Source organism: Pecten maximus, chromosome 12, assembly GCF_902652985.1.
Source record: "Pecten maximus chromosome 12, xPecMax1.1, whole genome shotgun sequence".
In the NCBI taxonomy this organism is placed as follows: domain Eukaryota; kingdom Metazoa; phylum Mollusca; class Bivalvia; order Pectinida; family Pectinidae; genus Pecten; species Pecten maximus.
In genome coordinates, this window is record NC_047026.1 from 5,412,188 (window position 1) to 5,426,708 (window position 14,521).

At 36.5% G+C, this 14,521-nt stretch overlaps 1 protein-coding gene across 1 annotated transcript; it reads left to right on the forward strand.

Moving 5' to 3' along the window:
* LOC117339649 (WD repeat-containing protein 34-like) lies at positions 1-12,277 on the forward strand. Its single transcript, XM_033901358.1, has 12 exons — positions 1-117; positions 1,141-1,225; positions 1,732-1,870; positions 2,517-2,596; positions 3,261-3,313; positions 3,780-3,961; positions 4,238-4,380; positions 5,955-6,034; positions 6,810-6,994; positions 9,200-9,357; positions 9,934-10,142; positions 11,326-12,277. The coding sequence occupies exons 1-12, from the start codon at positions 59-61 to the stop codon at positions 11,450-11,452; spliced, it is 1,500 nt and encodes a 499-aa protein (XP_033757249.1). The 5' UTR covers positions 1-58; the 3' UTR covers positions 11,453-12,277.
* The last annotated feature ends 2,244 nt before the right edge of the window (positions 12,278-14,521 follow it).

The following is a 14,521-nucleotide window of genomic DNA, read 5'->3' on the forward strand; positions in this document are numbered from 1 at the left end:
ATTAGTTTATACAAACAACTTCCGCATACATCGTTGGGCTGGTAAACAAACGTCAAATATGTTTAGTGACAAAATCTTAGAAGCAGTCTCTTTTCGTTCATCATGGAAGAAGGAGAGGTAATTATTTACACATTTTGATCACAAGTCGACACAATTATTCTTGACTGTAATTGATTCTAACACGTTTTAATTGTATAATTTACTTGTTGACATCTGTACTGATCAGCCGGTAATCTCATTTAGGATTTGGTAACGTTATCTCAAAATCTCAAAAATGTATATTTGCTGGTAGATACGATCAATTCTTAGTTTTATTACTCAGTTATCTATACATATTACCATGAATTAAAAAAAAAACTTTTCTTAAAATAGGTCTGTAAAATATGCCGTTTTAGATTAATACAAGTATGTGTAATGTACAGTATTTGCTCATATCAGACATATATAATCATGTACGAGGGTAGTCCGAATTTTCTGACGATCTTACTACGCAGCTTGAAAGGCGATATTAACATCAGAACACCTTCGGATAAGTACGAGGGCTGATTGATAGATTGTGGGCCTTACATTGAAGGATTCGAATTTTGCGGGACATATTGTATTATTTTTCAACATCATCCCCCTTCATTATCTACACTTGTTTTCAGCGGTGTTTAAGGGCCTCAATGCCACTTTTATAGAACTTCTTTTCTTGGCTGTTCAGAAAGTCATCCGCTGCATGTTAGGGTGCCTGAAATAGCTGTTTTCAGTTTTGGAAATAGACGAAAGTCTGATGGAGCAAGATCAGCTAGGTTTCTCAATCAATTTAAAAATTAAAGCCACAATCGTGAGACAGCCATGGCAATGACAGACTCTTTCACCCTAACCCTAACCGATTTTGAACATCCTGGATTACCTCCTTCAGTATGAGGCTCACAACAAATCAGTTAACCCTCGTAATAGAGTGCAGGATCAATTAAATCACTGCCTCCACTAGGGATTGAACCCGAAACCTCTAGCTTACTAATCTTAGCTCAACGGATTGAGCTAAAGAGATCTCAAGCCGAGGTGTATATTGCGACTAGTATTTTACCAGGGCTACACCTGTATACAGTATAGCTCTGCAGTGTCTCTCATTTGATATTATACCAATGTTTTTAGATCACTGGCCAATGGCTCTGCACAGACTGATGACATGGAAACATTTGAGAGGGCATCACAATCTATAAAGAGAAGAGATAGAGAAGTAAGATTTTCATTATTAAACCTTTTTTTCCCTTTAAATTCTAACTTTATTTATTTCACAATAAATTCGAAGTTATTTATATTATCTTATATAAATCACTTCTGAAGGCTCAGATGGAAGCATGTGTGAGGTCTTTTTTGTGGGAGAAAAACAGAGTACCACAACCCTATGTGGTTGAGCATGTGACCCCCATTACTTTTTCTTCTTTTTTTTGTCTCACCAGAAAGATTTTTCATTCATTTTACTGAGATGTATGCCTATATCAGTCACACTAATTAATGCATACACATGTACATTGTACATAAATGTGTATATGTTTAGTTCTAAGCAACCTTACAGCAGTGCTATGAATAGCATGTTGACTAGTCTTTATTCGTATTTTGGAGTTCTAAATTATGAATCCTGTTAAACTATTGTACGATGGTGGGGCATAAGATATGGTGGAAAAGAGTTTGCTACATTGTATTACCAAAATGTACTTTAGCTCCGATTCCTTTTCTCTATAGGTACAAACAGATGATGATGGTCACCAGAAATTCAGGTTGGCAGAAGACACTGTCGGTCGTCTGGGAGAATTTTTAGCCAGGATAGAGCCAGTTATTTCCCGAGAACTTAACAAAAATTTAACAAGTCATGCATTTGATGGTAGGTATAGCGTTAATAAATTAAAGTTTTATGATAAAGTTCATACAGGTCTGTGGAAAAGGAGCCACTCGCTGAATCTGTTTTACAGACTAAAAACATAGAGGATATCTTTTAAACACTGTCTTCAGTAATACCAAATATATTTCACTCTTGTGGCTAATATTCTGATATTTTTCACTAGTGTGTAGTGCTGAAGATACTGTTAGATATTCTGTTTATTACATTTTATAGCAAAATATACTGAGGCTTCTCAATCCCTCCCAGAATTCATTGCGGCCCCCTGTCAACGGCTCACAAATGTATGCCAAAATATGACGTCATGTATTCTATCTTGCATTATGATGTCATAAAACATGACGGAGAGCTATATGCAAATCTTGATTTCCTCATTATCGTTTGTAAGTAGTGTTCTGATTGGTCGAATCAGAAAAATGATATTTTTCACTAATGAAAAATATCAAAAAAAGAGATTTTTTTTCACTAGTGAAAAATATTATTTTCATAGAATTAATAATTTTTGATATTTCACTGGTAAAAATGTGATTAAGATTTTTATTTAATCTTACAGTAAAATATATGAAATTGAAATTAATTAATTGATGATGTAAGCTAGGTAATGCCTTAAGTTTTCTGTCATGTGTTGTAGATTTTAACATTGGATGGGACGAGGAGCTCGGCTCTGTCACTAGTGTCCATAAACTCACAAATCCAGAAATAAATGGCGAGGTAAGAAAAATTAACATCAGGTATTCGGTATAAACTAAATAATCTGCATTCATATTCTAAACACACAGACTCCAAGCTGAGTATTCTACATGCTATTTTACAGTACATGTACAATGTATTTAAGATTTTCTGATATATGAATTCCTGTGAAATTTTACTCTATTATAATTAGGTGTGAAGTAGTTATTGTATGCCTGTCAATGGCGTATTATGGTATATCCTAAGCTGTACATCCATCTGTCTGTTAACTTTTCCTTGTTAGCGCTCCCTAGCCTTTATTTATCAACAGATTTTTATGAAACTTGCTACAAATATTCTATGGCACAATAGCTCAAGCGAGTTCGTGTTACGGAATTTCGCGATTCATTTTAGCAGAGTTATTGCCGAATTTGGGCATTGTGTAGAAAATTCAAGAAGTTTTCTTTTTTTTTTTTATTCAATTTCTCTAAGATTTTGCACAATACAACTAGAAGCAATTATGTTTAACATGTATTACAAGTTTTTGGCTTGTGTTTCAACTATTGGCATGACAGGCGTATCATGCTCCCGCTTGCGGTGCTCTTGTTTGTATCTTGCTATAGAGAAAATATGAGGTTTGAAAATAAACACAATTATCCAAAGCTAAGTCTTATAAACATGTGGGTATTTAATTTTATCTTTCCAGTTACATGTCACAGGAGTATCCTGGAATTCCACAGGTGCAGTCATCGCCGCATCGTATCCTTTAATGATATGATGGAGACTCTGCTGTTAGCCCCCACAACATAGCATATGGATACTGGAATCAGGTGTCTGTCTGTCTGTCCATGCACAGACATTTTGTCTCCTGACAACTACTGCATAGTTTTGATCAAATTTATTCTTGTGAAATTCTAGTGATGTTTTTTTTTTTTTTTTGACTGGATATTTTTTTTTTCATAGTTATATCCCTTTTACAAATCAATCACGAAATATTGTCTTATTTGTATTTTTCAGGGTTTGAAACTTGGATACAATCAATGTACCATGAAACTATGCACATGTGTTTATATTTCAATCCAGGTATGGCTATGGGAGTTATGCCCCTTTGCAAAATCCCACGTTAAGACTTTTATACCCAGGTATAGTTATATTATGGTCAGAATGTATGAAACTTGCTAGAGAATACATACACATAAATGCAAATATCCTTGACATTAACAAGATATGGTCGCTATGACCACGAGGACTGGTGTACGCACAAGTCAGCATTGTGTACCTGGAATCTGGAGCGCAGAAACATAAACGAAAACAAACCTGATACAGTGATCGACCTGTCGACTTGTCTAACCTGCGTAGCATTTCACCCAAAGAATCCCGCCATTATCGCTGGGGGAACTTACGACGGTAGGTACCTTCTCACCAACATCTCGCCTTAAGAATCCTGGCATCGCCACTGGGGCACATATGACCATATTTATCCAGCAATAAGCCCTTGATGGTAATAAGTCAACCCTAATCTATTGCAGTTCAGTAGAATTGAGATCAAATTCAATATCCTGTAATAAACTCACCCCTACATAAGTAAGAGATTATATGTTGGGTTTATTACAGAATATATATGGTATTTTTTTCTTTGTTGTTCTTTGTTTTTCTGTAGATACCATATTCATTTTTTTTCAGGGGAGGTAATGATGTGGGACTTGAGTAGAGAAGACGACATGTTGGTGACAAGCTCGGGTATTGGGGACGATGCACACAGGGAACCCGTGACTAGGGTACACTGGATACCGGACACTACTACCTCAAAGAGAGACCGGTATCTGGTAGGTTGATGGATGGTAGTATTAACACTTCCTCTCTAACCCCTGACCTTTGACCTCAGTCGCACAACAATAATGTACTATCACTTTCAGATTGTCTAACCTCTGACCTTTGACCTCAATCATATAAGGATGGTAGTATTATCACTTATGCATCATCTCTGACCCCTGACCTTTGACCTCAGTCACACAACAATAATATATTATCACTTTCAGATTGTCTAACCTCTGACCTTTGACCTCAATCATATAAGGATGGTAGTATAACCAATAACACGTCATCTCTGACCCCTGACCTTTGACCTCGGTCACACAAGGATGGTAGTTTTATCACTTATATGTATCATCTCTAACCCCTGACCTTTGACCTCAGTCACACAAGGATGTTAGCATTATCAATAAAATATTGTCTCTAGCCCCTGACAGTTGAATCCAGTCACACAATCTTTTAGCAAATAATAAAACTGGAAAAGGCTTCAGGACCTTATAGGACCATGACACATAAAAAAGAATATCCATTCCTTATGTTTAGATTTTAGTAGAGAGTAGCATAGTACATCTGTACATCGGTTTGTAAAATTCTTGTCTGTATGCAGCATTGCTGCCACAATGAGAAAGACAATGCCACACTATTTATTTATTACTCATCACATTATTGAAGACTATAATTATCACACAACACACATATATTCTGTATGTATTGCTAGGGGAGGATGCTGAGTAAAATTAATGTACATGTCTAAATATACCAGATACTGTAGGCTGTGACATACAATACGATCTGACATATCTGAACTTTTAATTATCCAAACTTTTGTCATGTCTCCCACAAAAGTTTGGATAAATAAAAGTAAGATGGTTTGTATGAAAGTATAATGATAGCTAGTCTGAATGATTTTAACTATCTCTGCATTAAAAGCTTTAGGTTGCAGATTATCAAATGATATATCTGTATATCTGAGACATGAATGCTGAATTTTACTGTATATCTGAGACAGGTATGCTGAATTTTACTGTATATCTGAGACAGGTATGCTGTAATTTACTGTATATCTGAGACAGGTATGCTGTATTTTACTGTATTTCTGAGACAGGTAGGCTGTATTTTACTGTATATCTGAGACAGGTATGCTGTATTTTACTGTATATCTGAGACAGGTATGCTGTATTTTACTGTATATCTGAGACAGGTATGTTGTATTTTACTGTATATCTGAGACAGGTATGTTGTATTTTACCGTATATCTGAGACAGGTATGCTGTATTTTACTGTATATCTGAGACAGGTATGCTGTATTTTACTGTATTTCTGAGACAGGTATGCTGTGTTTTACTGTATTTCTAAGACAGGTATGCTGTATTTTACTGTATATCTGAGACAGGTATGCTGTATTTTACTGTATTTCTGAGACAGGTATGCTGTATTTTACTGTACTTCTGAGACAGGTATGCTGTATTTTACTGTATTTCTGAGTCAGGATAACAAAATTTAATTTCTTTTTGTTCAGTTTACCTTTTCTCCCTGTAATACATCCTTACACATGTCAAGTTAATGACAACTGTTCTTATGATTGTAGCTTGTCAGTACCAGTGGCGACGGTAAAATATTGGTGTGGAAACATGACAGAAAGAAAGATGTCATCAAATTATCTAACGGGTACGTATAGCTGACAAAATTATACCTACATAGGGGAATGTAGTAATTGGATTTTCATGTGTGTTTAAGTGTCTATTTGTGTGAGTCTGTCCATAGCACAAACCTTTGTTTGCATAAACCCACAACTGCTTTACTTAATACCATATTCACAACATCTCAGCATCAAGTTTTACACCCCATTAAATTTTGTATGGTGGTCAAGATTAAAGGAACAGAAGTTATGCTTTCACATTGAAATAAAAATATTTTGCACATGATATTTCATCTTTAACCTATTTATGTCATTTAGACACTACAATTTATCAAAGCATCAGGTTTGACATGATTAAGTATAATAATGTATGTAAGAACATGACTTTGGTGTAGTTGTCTAAGCTGCCAGTATTTCTGGCTAAATGATTAAATAGGTGCTGTAGGTTTTGAGTTCAAGACCCAATCAAAGCATTCATTGTCTTCTTTTGTCATTTCATGTATAACTATGATATATATACAATAATTAATACAATTTATTTTATTTTAACATTATGTGTTGTTGATCCGAAGATGTGAATTTCCTGTTGTAATAGTATTGTGTTGAATATATGTATGTATAATGTATGGATGGATTCATTTTAAGTAGGTCACAGATTTTGAATATCAATTCACATATTCAGACAGAATCCAAACAGTATTCAACAAATTTTCATTGGACGAATGGTGATTTCAATTAATCAAAATACAGTTTTAATAATTACAGAGTATGACAGGCAAAGATAATGTGTTAATTTATCTCCAGGTTTATCCTGATGGCCCAGAACCTACCAAAGGAACTGAAAAAGTCACGTGGGATCCGAGGGGACAAAGAGGTTGGGGTGACATGCCTCTCTTACAACTGTGAGGACCGGGATGCCTTCCTCATAGGGTCAGAGCCCGGGGCGGTGTTCAGGTGTTCTATGCTGTCACATGGGGAACCAGCAGGAAGTAGGTTTTACACTCATTTACCGTATTTATCCACAAATAAACCCCTTTCTTTATTTTTGAAATAGTAAACTAAATGTAAACTTATTTTATTTTACAACAATTGTGACTTTGTATCGTATAATTATTGCTTTATTATTATTTTCTAAACACATCTTGTAAATTATAGGCTCTTATACTACTCAACAAGGACTGAAACTTAAAACCATTATCTGCCTAATTTTTGAAATAATCTTTATGTAATTTAGACTAATCGTCATGTTGATGCCTTGTTGCTCCCTTACTACTTCCTTGGTAATGTAATGACGACATCATGTTGTCCATTGTTAGTCATATGACCTCTATTGTTATTCAGCTTTAAAATGTAACAGTCACACTAATAAAATGTGCCCTGATGATGGCCAGCTAGGACGGCCTGCCTAGCAGGCCAAAATATGTCGGCAGAATCATTTTCAAACTTGGACTCTGGAGTTGCTGCTCTTCTTTCATACCTTAATTGTGAAACAAGTTATAAAAAATAAAATGAATCCCGCTTGTTGGCCTGGATGGAAGCATGCTGGCAATTGTACTGTGGGATGCAACCAGATTACCCCGAGAAAAACCCTTTATAGTAAGCTAAGGTGGTTCTCGAATAACCTTCCTCAAACTTTTATACTAAGGGTGGGAACTTTTCATAAATATGGTATGGTACAAACATATTTGTTATTAACATTATTCCTGTCTGAGTGTAAAGTCAAGGTAAGGAAAAGTTTATTATCTTGGTTTTTTGTCAGAGTACAAATCCCACTTCCCAACTATGTAGTGTAAGGATTATGAAAGTTCAGTCAGTAGAGCGTTGGACTGACACGCCCCCAGATGAAAGTGTGAGGTATTTGGTACAATATCTACCTGGTGGCTGTTCAGTTGAATTTCTCAGGAAGCTGAGATAACAGGCCAATTAGTGCTGTCATGGTTGTGCCCTTGGGCAAGACACTTCATACCAATTGCTCTTGATAGCATGTGATGGGCTTCATGTATGATATTCAGTGAGGTAGCCACCAACTACTACAATGAGGACCCCAACTTACCTTAAAATGTCCCTCACTTTTCAGAGGGGGAAAATTCAGAGAGTAAGCAATTACTCTACAGTAAATCACTAATATTCATGTTTATTCAGTTACTATTTTCTTTGTCCTGATATTTGGAACATTATACAGATACTGAGATACTACTACCGTATTCGCCATAATTAGTGCCAAAGGGCCTTAAATAAATGGTTACAGAGGGGGCGCATATTAAGACATTGTGACCAGATATTTAAGATTAGTCAAGCTTTTATCTCCAAACTGTAGTCTCTACATATAAAATGTAAGTAATATGACTTATTTTGAAGTTGGTTCACAATTAGGAGGGGCGTTTATATAATCTCAATTTCTCGGCCGGAAAGGGGAGGGGCACTAATTGCGGCAAATGCAGAAAGTTTCATGGGAACAACAGTACATCATGATATGTGTATAAATCAGGCAAAAAATACATTTATTTATTCAATTTCAATTTCAACAAATTTTATTGACATGGAAGGAAAGTCAATAGGATAAGACATCAGGCATAGTCTATCTTAGTCTTCTCCTTAGTAACAACAGGTGGTAAGAAATACAGACAAATATAATGTATATGTACAAATTGATATATTACAAATTGACTTAAGGGGAAGTAACTCCTTGAGGTTATTAGACTTATTCAATGTTGTTTAGGAGAGTAGTCCTTACCTAAGTCCGTACTTAAGGGTACTTCATTTTAAATACTGGATTATTATGTTATCAGTGAATAATACAAAGCAATAGAATATTAATATTCATATGAATATACTGTTTAACATCAATATTTGGTGATATTGAATTTATCTCCCCCCCCCCCCCCCCCCACAACAGATACAGGCCTCACAGTTATTTATTGTCCTTCTTTAATGGATATTTGGTCTTGCATGACATACAAAGGATGAACAGATATTCAGGTCTCTCTGAAGTCAGGGCAGTACATTGTTCTTCACTACTCAGAAACATGTAACACAAAATAGATTATCAATAATTTACATACCAATAAGTCTCAGATCAGACAAATAGCTAAAAAGAGGGACTTCATTGTGAGCAGACGACCCAATGATTGTCATGTGATCAACATAATCCAATCAAACACACCAAGGAAGAAGATTTTTTTTTGTATTGATAGGTCACGTCATCTCATCTGTACCACTCCACTCACCCGTGACCTTCACCTACAACCCACACCACGCCCCAGTGTACTCAGCGGAGTTCTCTCCCTTCCACAGAAACGCATTCCTGAGTTCATCAATGGACCAAACTATCAGGCTATATAGTATGTTACAGGTAAGTGTTCGCTACAATTCATGTTGGTTGTCTATATTTGTTCATAGAAATGTTTCGGCCAATCTAATTAAAATCTAGATGGTCATATTCACTAAGTTACATGAACATCTAACATCATCCAATGAGGGGTCACGTCTGGGTGACCTTTCGGATTAGCCAATCAAATGACTACTTCCAGAAGTGAATTTTATATGTCTGAATTAGCATGACTAGAGTGCATAGCTTGCATAATCTGTCAATTTGTTTCAAGTCATTTCGTCCCACAAAGCATAAAGCTATATACATGCTGTGCCGTAATGGTTTGCTTCAGATGCATGCTGTGACGAAATGGTTTGCTTCGATGACATTGACAAATTGACAATTAGCCCTGAAAGTGAAATACACATGTATATCGCATAGGTCATCAGAAGGTGAACCCTGATGGGATGTTGTTAGATGTTTATGTAATTTAGTGAGAATGACCATCTAGATTTTAATTAGATTATATTTCGACTGAATTATACCATACATCTTTATTTTTATCATAAATACCTGCCCAGTATATAGTATTGAACCATGATTTATTGGTACACACAGAAACAACCGGTACTGACCATAGAGCCAGGGGAGGGATTTATATCCTCAACCAAGTGGTCACCAGTCCGGCCATCTCTCATCGCAGCCACCACCGAGTCTGGTCACCTTCTACTGTACGACTTGAAAAATGATCAACCTGTACCGATACAGAAACTGGAGGCCAGCATCAACAAATCGGCAGTACACACGTGTCAATTCAACCCTCACCAGTAAGTCTGTAGGTCCAACCCTCACCAGTAAGTCTTTAGGTCCAACCCTCACCAGTAAGTCTTTAGGTCCGATCCTCACCAGTAAGTCTTTAGGTCCGATCCTCACCAGTAAGTCTGTAGGTCCAACCCTCACCAGTAAGTCTGTAGGTCCAACCCTCACCAATTAGTCTGTAGGTCCAACCCTCACCAGTAAGTCTGTAGGTCTGACCCTCACCAGTATGTCTGTAGGTCTAACCCTCAACAGTAAGTCTGTAGGTCCAACCCTCATCAGTAAGTCTGTAGGTCCAACCCTCATCAGTAAGTCTGTAGGTCCGACCCTCACCAGTAAGTCTGTAGGTCCGACCCTCACCAGTAAGTCTGTAGGTCCAACCCTCACCAGTAAGTCTGTAGGTCCAACCCTCACCAGTAAGTTTTTAGGTCCAACCCTCACCAGTAAGTCTGTAGGTCAAACCCTCACCAGTAACTTTGTAGGCCCAACCCTCACCAGTAAGTCTGTAGGTCTGTAGTCTAACCCTCACCAGTAAGTCTGTAGTTCCAACCCTCACCAGTAAGTCTGTAGGTCAACCCCTCACCAGTAACTTTGTAGGTCCAACCCTCACCAGTAAGTCTGTAGGTCCAACCCTCACCAGTAAGTCTGTAGTTCCAACCCTCACCAGTAATTCTGTAGGTCCAACCCTCACCAGTAAGTCTGTAGTTCCAACCCTCACCAGTAAGTCTGTAGGTCCAACCCTCACCAGTAAGTCTGTAGTTCCAACCCTCACCAGTAAGTCTGTAGTTCCAACCCTCACCAGTAAGTCTGTAGTTCCAACCCTCACCAATTAGTCTGTAGGTCCAACCCTCACCAATTAGTCTGTAGGTCCAACCCTCACCAGTAAGTCTCGTGTCTGTTAATATTTCTGTGAATGACAATTCTGATGAGACTCTACACAAATTATTGAATTTCCTGACAGTTGTAATCTTAAGTCTTGAGGCATTTATTTTGAAGGAAATAAATTACATACCAGGTATGAAAAATTTTAATAAAACAAATGAAAATAAAATAAAAAGTGGTGGTAAATTACATATGATTTAAAAAAAAAATATTTTTCATATTCAACTCTATGCATCAGTATTTCAATGTGTCTCCTATAGGTAATATAGAACTGAACCTAACTTTATATCTGTGTGGTTCTGTGTTTTCCAGGTTTGAGTTACTGGCGACGGGAGATGGAGCAGGGTTTGTCCATGTGTTCAGACTAAGCCAGGATCTCAAAACAGCCAACTCTAAAGACATAGAAGCTATCAATGTATTGGTTGACATTGAGTCTTAACAACAGTTGAAGAACACCTTTCTCACATCTATAAGCTAGAACAAAAGGAATGAACATTTCTCTCATAACAAATTCAACACAGTGGCTTTCTCATGACAATAAGCTGAAATAGGGAAATCGTGTAACTGGAGATGCTGTATGTGAATTTTGGAAGGACTTAAATCACATGTATGAAGTCATCGCATGTTTTCACCCAACAGATTGTCTTTCTCTAAGACAAAAAATCCTGTTGTCATTTATGAAAATATTGATACAGTATTCATTTTCAAAAATAACCAATTGGTTAAAGTCTGAACTCGAACAACAGACAACATGAATATTTTGAGTTTTATCAAGAAAACAAAATGGTCAAAATTCTTCCCCAGAATACTTGAAAGCTCACCTTCCTGTAAGGCATTTAAATATTAAATTTTAAATCATTTTAATAACTTTCTTTCATGATCAATAAAACAAGAGGTCAAGAGACCTGATATTGGGCCTGTAACATGCTGGGATGAAGACTACCGAGTTTGTTCAAATAAATGATCTTGACCAACTTTGAAGGTCATAGTGGCAAAATGTACTAAGATCTATAAATGATGACTTCTGCATTCTCTTATATTTGAATAATGTCGTAATCACCTGAGCAAAGTTATGTTAGAAGCAGATGAGCAATACAGGCCCATTGGGTCTCTTGTTGTGAAGAAAAAAAATCTTAGTGCTTGCTATTTTTCACATTGTATGTTTAATTCCGTCCAGACTAATACAGGGACTGGGCCCTGACAGACTGTGATACTTGTAGATCTTAATGATTATTTATCAAAATAAATCTAGTTGTAATATTTATCCATGTGTTGTTATTTTAATATGTTCACATGATTGTGTCCCGAATATATTAAAAATGTAAGTCAGCAGAATGTATGCCTCTATAGCCTGGAATTGTTCCTTCTCTTTGTTTACACGACAGTGTCAGTCTTGAATAATATGTTTAGGTCAATTTGAGTGACATTGACTATGATTATCAGCAGTTCAGAAGTACTGGGTGTTGATTTCGAACAATAATGCTTGATTTGACCTCTGACCCCTTGTTGTGACTTTCATCTAGGTTTGAAATTTGTATCAAGTTCCTGTGGGTAGATGTTAAGTTTAAATTTGTGTTTAATTAATAAGATAATATTCAACAATACAGAGACAATGATACAGACCAACAGTGCCGTATTTATATCGACATGTTTGGGACTTCCAATTTAATTTAGCTTCTTCTTCGATGGGGTCACGGTGGCCGAGTGGTTAAGGTGTCCCGACACTTTATCACAAGCCCTCCACCTCTGGGTTGCGAGTTCAAAACCAACGTTGGGGAGTTGCCAAGTATTGACTGTAGGCCGGTGGTTTTTCTCCGGGTACTCCGGCTTTCCTCCACCTCCAAACCTGGCACGTCCTTAAATGACCCTGGCTGTTAATAGGACGTTAAACAAAATAAAACCAAAACCAATCTTCCATGAAAGCAAGTTTATGAATTCATTAAAGATGCTACATACACCTCCGACAGAGTGTAATAAATTATTATTTTTACAATAAATGACAACCTACAAATAAAAATAATAATTTTATAACTTCAAAAATTGTCGTAATGAAGCCAAGAAGATAAAAACTTTTGAATATCTCTGCCTATGAAAGAGACCAGCATTATAATCTACTTGCATACACTGGACCTTTATCGCAGTGCATTCTGGGAGATATTTACATACAAAATGGTGAAGTTATTATTTGTGATTTTAATTGATAAAAATACTATTTGTCAGAGGTGTAGTACCTTAAATAATACCAGGGATGTATTTCACTGAAGTGATAGTTTTGTGATTGTAGGTGGTAAACCAATTCCTCACAGTGGATCCATTTGATTGGTTTGAATCGGTTTGTTTTGTTCAACATCCTGTTATATAATTAACAGCCAGGGTCATTTAATGATGTGCCAAGTTTTGGAGGTGAAGCCAAAGTACCCGGAGAAAAACCACCGTCCTATACGATCAGTACCAGGCAACTGTCCCACATGGGTTTCGAACCCGTAACATTTGATTGGGCTTGACTGAACCTAATGTGCATGACCACCTGTATATGGACATGGTTATAGGTACATGTAATATTCTAGTGTGATTGACTAGACTCAACTTTATCAGGATATTATATAAAACATATTACATTACTGTCCACTTACCCATCGTTGTGTAACAGGAGAAAGAGAAAATGTAGCAACCAGGTCTGGGTTCGAACCCAGACCCTCCGAGCTCTAGATGGACACGTACTCTATCAATTGAGCTACCAGGTCGCCAATTATCGACCCAATTGAGTTCTGCTACACATGCATACATTGCAGAGATATCAAGAATTAAAAGGGTTTGGGAGAGGGGTACAACGATAGATTACCTGAAGAAAATACAATATTTTAGGAAGGTTTTATTGCTCGAAATTAAAACCCACTTTCCTTGCTATGACTTTTGTGTTACTCATTTAGGTTATTTCGGTGTATGTTACCTTGTACATATGTACTACAAATTGTGTTTAAGCCGAACGTTAAAATGAAAACATTTGATGTCACTAAAAGATAACTAAAAGGTCTTCTAACATAAAAACAACAAATAAAATTTCTGTACATGTATTATAGCTTCTTTATTTCATTCAAAACATAAAGAGAAACAACAACACTTCAACTTCACTTGAATGAAAGAGCTAAAATTTAAATTTTATAATCATTAAAGTTATAGAATTTGAAAGAAGCTTGAATGATAATACTTTTTGTGTGGAACCAGTACCTGGGCTTTGTTCAAGATAAATAATTTATACAAAATTGGTCCCTGTTCATCCAAGGATGCTTCAAACCCTCAGGATCTGGGGGGTGGGGAACCATTTATACAAAATTGGTCCCTCTTCATCCAAGGATGCTTCAAACCCTCGGGATCTGGGGGGTGGGGGACTATTTATACAAAATTTGTTCTCCTTCACCCACAGATGTTTCAGAACTATTTACACACAAATTTCTTTATTACATGTATACTTTCATTCCATGTTTGTAATTCAATATTAATTTTTTTT